The sequence below is a fragment of the Malus sylvestris genome, chromosome 11, assembly GCF_916048215.2.
Source record: "Malus sylvestris chromosome 11, drMalSylv7.2, whole genome shotgun sequence".
Taxonomy (NCBI): Eukaryota; Viridiplantae; Streptophyta; class Magnoliopsida; order Rosales; family Rosaceae; genus Malus; species Malus sylvestris.
In genome coordinates this window covers 16,814,673-16,822,739 of record NC_062270.1, presented here as the reverse complement: position 1 = coordinate 16,822,739, position 8,067 = coordinate 16,814,673, and the positions used below count along the sequence as shown (strand labels likewise).

The 8,067-nt window shown below is 34.6% G+C and overlaps 1 protein-coding gene across 7 annotated transcripts; it reads left to right on the top strand.

Moving 5' to 3' along the window:
- Positions 1–685: 685 nt before the first annotated feature.
- On the top strand, positions 686–6,625 carry LOC126591458 (ankyrin repeat-containing protein NPR4-like). 7 transcript variants are annotated; one of them, XM_050257150.1, is made up of 7 exons: positions 689–853; positions 2,345–2,563; positions 4,377–4,847; positions 4,970–5,119; positions 5,280–5,731; positions 5,821–6,243; positions 6,355–6,625. In XM_050257150.1, the coding sequence occupies exons 2-7, from the start codon at positions 2,398–2,400 to the stop codon at positions 6,448–6,450; spliced, it is 1,758 nt and encodes a 585-aa protein (XP_050113107.1). In that variant the 5' UTR covers positions 689–853; positions 2,345–2,397; the 3' UTR covers positions 6,451–6,625. The 7 variants fall into 7 exon arrangements, with proteins under 7 accessions (XP_050113105.1, XP_050113107.1, XP_050113106.1 ...); XM_050257149.1 differs by having other exon boundaries at positions 6,332–6,625; XM_050257154.1 differs by having other exon boundaries at positions 691–853; positions 5,821–5,959; positions 6,332–6,625.
- The last annotated feature ends 1,442 nt before the right edge of the window (positions 6,626–8,067 follow it).

The window sequence follows — 8,067 nt, the reverse complement described above, 5'->3', positions numbered from 1 at the left end:
TGACTTTTGTCATATATGAACGTACAATATTTTTCTCTGTCTATGTTGTTTTGGCGGGCTCCTCTGCACCTGAAAGTCAGTACGGAGCGGAGGCCACCACATTATAGACTCCACTATTACTAGTCTTGCCAATCAAGACTACTTTTTCCACGGCCCTCCATCGGGTCTTATTATGCAAAAGAAAAAAAAAACTGCAAAAATATTACTCCTGCAACTTATTTGTATTATTATTTTTATTATCTCTTTAATAACGATGAAACTCATATGCATTGGCAGACCTTACCTTTATTAGTGATGGTACAAATGATGATACAAATAAGTGGTATGTGTAGCATTACTAAAAGAAATTGTGCTAATTATATAATTTAATCATTTTCAATTCATTCGATCCGATAGTCGAAAATTGGTAAAAGTATGTTGGAAATAAAAAAAAGAGTGGATTGTAACACCTAAAAAACCCATGCATGGAGTGACGGTAGCCACATATTAAGTCTTTCACTCGGGCGACTTTTCTTATTGGGCGAAAGAACCAAGTGGGCTGTGGTGACCAGTTTTCTTTTGTTGTTTAGTGAATCGATCCAGGTTGTTGTCTCCGCCTTTTACTTTTCGCCGACATTTTCCCAAGTGGGTGTACGAGTACTGTGGTGGCGTCTTTCGGCTTGAATTTCAATACTCTATATATAAAAATTCTTCAATTTTCAACAAACCCCGGTAACTGATAAGCTGTCAATATATATACACAGGCACAGATAAGACTTCTTTCTCCCTCTAAACTACTTTCCACTAAGCCAAGCAAGAGATGAGTAGCGCTGTTGCGTGTAATTAGCTCCACTTGGGTCGGTGCTGGAAATCTGTAAGTAATATTTCTATAAATACATATAATATCAATCCATAAATTCTTCTCCAGTTCTCCTTGTTCTTTTCTTTTTATTTAGTCTGCTGGCTCTTTTTTTCTTCTTTTAGTTTACGGAAAAAATGATAAAAGCTCTCACACTCTTAATGTTTGTTGGTTCAACAAAATTTCCATGAGTATATTGAGTTCAAGCTTTCGCTTATCAAAATTAATAATAATGATCTTAAACAAAAATAATCAAAATATTACTTGCATGATATTTTTTTTTCCAACAAAACCAAACAAATATCATCGTGCAAGTAAGATCGCTATTTTTATTTAATTTCCGTACACTCTTTATTTTTTTGTAATCCAGTACCTTAAATAATCATATATATATATATATATATGTGTGTGTGTGTGTGTGTGTGTGACTTGAATACATAATTAGTTCTTTTTATTTGCCAGTCCTGTTGTAAACTGTAACTTGTAAGAATAATAGGCAAAGGTTTAATTAGTGGTATTTTTAAGTGAGAAATTTTGAGTTCAAATATCGTGGATAACGAGTTTGATATATTCTATCACATCCTTGTGTAAATATATGGTTGTATAAAAAATTGACATAATTGTTTCTCACATTATACTAATGTCAATATAAAAAAGGGTAAATTACATGTTACCCAATTTATGCCACGTGGCAAAAAAAAAAAAATTTATGCCCAAAAAACCTAGATTATTTGTATGAAACCTACAAAAAAAAAAAAAAAAAATTCCACTTGTGCTTGGAGAGAAGGGCCGACATTCCCCAGTTGTCGACAGCACAAACAATGATGGTGGTGCGGTCATGATGTTGGTGGTAAGGTGGGTGAGGGTGAGGTAATGGTTGAAGGTCGAGAACTGGGAATTTTTGGTTCTGGATTTGGGGATTTTGGGGGGTTTGGGGTTCGAGAGAGAGAGAGAGAGTGAGGAGAGTGGAGAAGGGTCAGCGTGTGATTTTGTGCACTTTGGTGAGGGTGGTGAGGAGTGTGAGCGTGAGGGGGATTATGGGTTGGGTGTGTGCTTGGGTGGGGAGAAGGGGTGAGGAGGACGAACTGGGTTTTGGTTTGTTTTTTTTTTTTTTTTTTTTGTTTGCTTTTTTAAATTAATTAATTTAAATTTTAACTTTTTTATTAAGTGTTTAGCCACGTGGCACAAATGTGGCTGCCACATCAGCACAAATGGGTACCCCTTATTTGTCACGTCATCACTTAACAGTTTACTTAACATATTTTCTAACGGATGTATTATATTGGAATAAAATAGTACTTGAGATATGAAAGTGAAATGTTTTGATGACGTTGTAAGAAATTGATATCGACCCCAAACCTGAGGGGGTAAAATGTAATTTACCCTATAAAAAATGTAAATCAAATATCTCGTATTATTGGCTCTCTCGCTATTTAACTTGTAGCTTAATGCTTTAGAAACGTGCTACAGTATAAAATACTTGCTAATTCAGGTTTTTCTGTGTAGATATAATAATTTACAGGGGTTTACGTTAATTCCCACAAGTTCAATTAGGAAAAATGTCTATTCCACGAGCACAAGGTATACCAGCTCCAGCTGGGATTCAAATGGCGGCAGTAAATGGCGTTCCTGTTGCTGAAAATGTCATCATCGGCATTCCCGCTTCTACAGAAACTATCCATCAACTGAACCATCCTTCATGTCATCTACTAGAAGGGACCAACAGTACGTTCGATGTTTCTCTTTCATGCACATCCCATGCATATATGATTTTTTTTCTTATGAAGAGATGCAAGTATTATCCTATATATATGATTAGTACACATATATATTATCCCGGAAATATGGCACAAGCACCAAGGCCGGTCATGAGAGTATTGAGGTCCTAAGGAGACACCAAAAAATATGCCCTAAGTCTATATAATAAAAATTATTTGTTTTCAAACGTAAGATTTTGATAAATAACTTAGAAAAACACTTTAAATTCAACAATTTAGAAATACAAAATAACCAATTTATTTTATATTTGAGAGAAAGGAACCATAAAACTCCGGCTTACAAGTAGATATTTTCCCTTTAACTGAAACTTTGAAGTGCTTTTATATAAATTGTGAGGTGTTTTTTCTTATTTACTTACCTCGTCAATATACGACCGAAAAAACATGTCATATTTTCAGACACTTGTTAAATGGTGAAGGAAAATGCATGAAAGGAAAAGCAAAAAGGTGCCTTGCATTGCTTCCAAACAGAATATCTTAAAAAAATTGGAAAGAAAAATGAACACCATTGAGTTTCAAACACGACAACTTCTTGTTAATAGTAAGAAGCGAAAAAACCCGTGCTTCTGCTTAAAGTTCTTGTTCGTTTAGCCAAATTTTTAGAATTTATACACTAATGAAAGTATGTCTAAATATACTACCCTAACAATTTTTTATGCCCCTTGAGTTTTGAGACAACGGACGATTGCCCAGCTAGCCTGAGCCAGTGCCGGTCATGACAAGCACAACCGTTGTACTTGCATGTTGGTTAATTAAAGTGGCAAAACAATCAGCAAAATTATTTGGCCTGCTATTATCTAATAATACAGAGGTAGGGTAAGTTACATGCAGTAGCATGTGATCGTAGATACTGCTTGAAATTGTGAAGATCAAAATATGGAGTAGAGGAAACAGGGTGTGAAGAGAGCAAGTGGTGGTAAAGCTAACTGTAATAAACAGTTTATCACTACGTTATCCTAATATTTATTAAAGATTTAGGATATTTTTAAACTTCTTCAATGTGTAAAGTACATAAATTAACGTCATTTTACTATTTTACGGTTTTTTTTTCCGTATATAACACGAGAAATTTACATTAGTAAGGATTTGAAAAATAAATTGATTTCCAACACACTATCCACAATATTCAAATTTGAAAAATAAATTGATTTCCAACACACTATCCACAATATTCAAATCAGAACCTCATGTGCACCTATAAGTAAAGAGAAATCTTTTAGACTATAGTACTAAATGTCATCATTTTGCGTTAACAAAGAATTATATCGTAACTATAATACCATACATAAACTTAAGGGTATATTAGTGTTGATAATAATTGCTCCGCCACATGTGTGCACCTAGTATTTTGAACACTTATGATTAATGTATTTTCACTGTACAAACATAATAATAACAAATGTTTATTTTCCTCATCATTATTAAAATATCTTCTTTGTAAAAAAGAAAAACAATATTTGGAGTTTATTTTGCCACATTCATATGTATTGAACAAATCGATGGGTTTGATAACAAGTAACCTCCTAAGTAGGATGATAAACTGTCCATTTATTTGATGTAAAATGGATCTTTAGATAATGCGAAAGAAAATAGTTACAATTATAGCATTCCTACTGTCAAAATAAGCTAATAATAACAAGTGAAATGGGCACAAATAACCGTGTGTGTGTGTGTGTGTGTGTGTGTGTGTGTGTGTGTGTATTACATTCAACGAAGCAATCATACGCTCAATCTAACTTCATCCCTTTCATCCAACACAGGAGAGGCCTACTTAAACTTGTGTATGCCCCTCTACAAAGCTGCAATGAAAGGTGACTGGCATACCACCAAAGGCATATTAAATAACAACCGAACACTCTTAACTGCTAGCATAACAAAAGGAAAAGAAACTGTTCTTCACGTTGCAGCAGGAGTAAAGAACAATATTAAATTTGTAGAGGAACTAGTCAAAATGATGGATGAAGAAGACTTGGCACTTCAAGACATTAAAGGAAATACGGCACTGAGCTTTGCTGCTACAACTGGAACTGTAGAAATTGCCGAGATTTTGATACAAAAAAATAGGTCCTTGCCAACAATTCCAGGTGGTCAAGGAATGACACCACTCTATGTGGCTGCTTTGTTTGGACAGTCTAAAATGGCGTGGCATTTATACCATAAAACATATGAAACGTTGGATGAAAAGAGCCGCAGATTTCTATTCTTCTGTTGTATCGACCATGATCTTTATGGTAAATACTTGGAACGTGTTAAACATTAAACACATCTTTATTTCTTGACTACTCTTCTTTTAAACATTATTAGCATTCTTTCCGACCCCCTCCTCTTCTTTTAATCTTTTTGTTTTGTGCAGATTTAGCCCTGAGGTTACTACAAGATGATAGAACATTAGCAACGGCTCGCAAAGGCAGCGGTGAAACGGCCTTGCATGTCTTAGCTCGAAAGTCTTTAGAATTTGGTGACCAAAGTACTCCTGGAATGTGCAGTAGACTTATGAACGCATGTGAGTCAATTCCTCTGAAATTATAATATCAAACTTTGATAAGTTATATAAAAATAAACTTTCCGTACTATGGTGTTTGATCATCCCACATTAGTATGAAATTTGTCTGTTCTTGTGAATATCAACCTTGTTGTTTATGTTGTAAATTTTTAATTCACAGGGAAAGTACTCCTAGACATGAAGGTTTCTTCCAAAAGAAACTTGAAGCAAACTGAAGCCCTGAAACTGGTCAAATACCTTTGGGAAGAAATGTTGAAACATGACGATGACAAAGTCATGCGTCTGATAAGAGAGCCTTCAAAATTAGTCTTTGATGCAGTGAAATTAGGAAATTATGAATTCTTGTCCGTGCTTATTGACTCTTATCCAGAGTTGGTATGGGAATATGATGACAACAATCGGACTATATTCCATATTGCAGTCTTGCATCGTCATGCGAGTATCTTTAATCTAGTGCATGAGACAGGCTCCATCAAAGATATCATAGCAACATATATTGACAATGAGCATAACAACATTCTACATCAAGCTGCAAAATTGGCACCTCAAGACCAACTCAATCTTGTGTCTGGAGCGGCTCTTCAAATGCAACGAGAATTAGTATGGTTTGAGGTATGATTAAATATTATTTTATAATCAACTTTAATCGCCTAGAAATTCCTTGCATTCTTTAATTTCGTTATCAATCATTGATGTGGCAGGAAGTCGAGAAGATTGTGCAACCTCCCTTCATAGACATGAAAAATAATCAAGACAAAACACCTCGAGAATTATTCACTAGCGAGCATAAGGATCTATTGCGCAAGGGAGAATCATGGATGAAGGACACTGCAAATTCTTGTATGCTTGTTTCAACTATTATCGCCACTGTAGTGTTTTCAGCCGCATTTAGCATTCCAGGGGGTATATCTGATAATAAAGGAACACCGAATTTCGTAAAAGATACAGCATTTCTAATCTTCACCATATCTGATGGAGTAGCACTCTTTTCCTCATCAACTGCAATCCTCATGTTTTTGTACATCCTTACATCGCGGTATGCTGAAAATGACTTTCTCAAATCCTTACCGTTAAAGTTGATGATTGGACTCACATCACTCTTCGTATCTATAACATCGATGATGGTAGCTTTCAGTACAGCATTCTATTTATCTTGTCATTATGAATTAAGATGGGTTCCGGATCTTATATTTATATTTTCATTTGTCCCAGTTGCCTTGTTCGCTTTCTTGCAGTATCCTCTCTTGTCTGACATGTTCTTTTCAACATACTGTTCAAGTCTTCTGTTTCAGCCAAGGAGGGATATGATTTACTACAAAGTCGAGGGCTAGTGATACCTTGCCTCCACAATGATGTGTATATATGTATATGATGATTGCCCAAAAGTGCATGTTTAATGTGCTTTTATTATACCGTTAAATGTTTTTCTCTAGTAATTTATCGAATTTGTGTTTTATTATGTATAACTGGTCACATAGGTTTTATATCCATTTTGCTTAATTTTAACTAATGTTATACTAATTTTAATGAGCAAGACCATGAGAATGATGCAAGGTGATTAAAGGATGAGGCACAAGATAATAAATTGGTCATTAAACCTTTGTGGGTTACGGAAAGGAAATGAAGCAAAGAAAGAAAAAAAATAAACGGATGGAGTTATGCTTGGCATTAATGTATGAATAATGGATTGATCAATGAGCATTATTCAAGAAGGATATAAAGAGAAGAAGTTTAATCAGAAGCAATAGTTTTGATGTATTAAAAAAAAGGATTAAGTACCTAAAACCCCCCTAACCTTTTAGTGTCATACCAAATTGGTCTCTGCCTTTTTTATCATTCCAATTAAGTACCCAATCTATTAAAAATGTCAAATCCGTTAAGTCCCAATTAAAATCTATTAAATTAACTAGGGATTCTTTGTCTCCAAAATCAATAAAAGGTCATAAAAGTGTAGCCTCTATCAGCAAAGAGTCATCACCAACCCCATCATTGCCATCACCTTCAATAACAATGAAAAACCACCAACTCCACCCTACAATTCAAGCCGCCAATATCGAGAAGAAGGTCATGGTGGTTGTTGAAATAGTATAGATTGCCATGTTGCAACAACCACTATCTTCACCTCCTACAAAGAAGAACTAAAAGCTTTACTAGCCAAGGATCAACGTATGAGTAAAATACAAAGGCATAAACAAGCTTCTTGAAACCCTATATGTTTTCCTAACCCTCTCATTTATTAGAAGATTGCTCTCCCGATGTAATTTCAATTTGGGTAGATTTTCGATTCAATTCAAAATTCGTTCATGATTGGGTTCCATATATTATATAATCTTTATATAATCTCCATTTGAAATTTAGATTTTAAGGCAACTCATATCAATGTTGACCATGATATGGTGGGTTTTGAATATAATCTATGTTTTAAAAATTTAATTGGGACTTAATGGATGTAACATTTTCAATAGGTTGGTTACTTGTTTGGAATGTTTAAAAAGATTGAGACCAATTTGGAATATCATTAAAAAGTTGGGGGGTTTTAGATTAGCTATAGTTGCAACTAAACCATACCCATTTTATGGAACCTAATGATCAAACGAGTTTTGAATTGAATTGAAAACGTACCCAAATTGAAAATACATTAGGAGGGCAATCTTCTAACAAGAGAGAAAGTTAAGAATTCAGATAGGGTTTCAAAAAGGTTGTTTCTGCTCATGTATTTTCATCATACATCGATCCTCGGCTTGTAAGACTTTTAATTCTTCTTTGTAGGTGGTAAAGATGGTGGTGGCCACAACATGGCAGTCCATACTATTTCAGCAACCTCCATTATCTTCTTCTTGATATTGACCGCTTGAATTGTAAGGTGAAGTTGGTGGTTTTGTGAAAGGATTGGAGGTGATGACCTTAACCCTTTTTTATCATTCCTATAACCCCCTAACCTTTTAGTG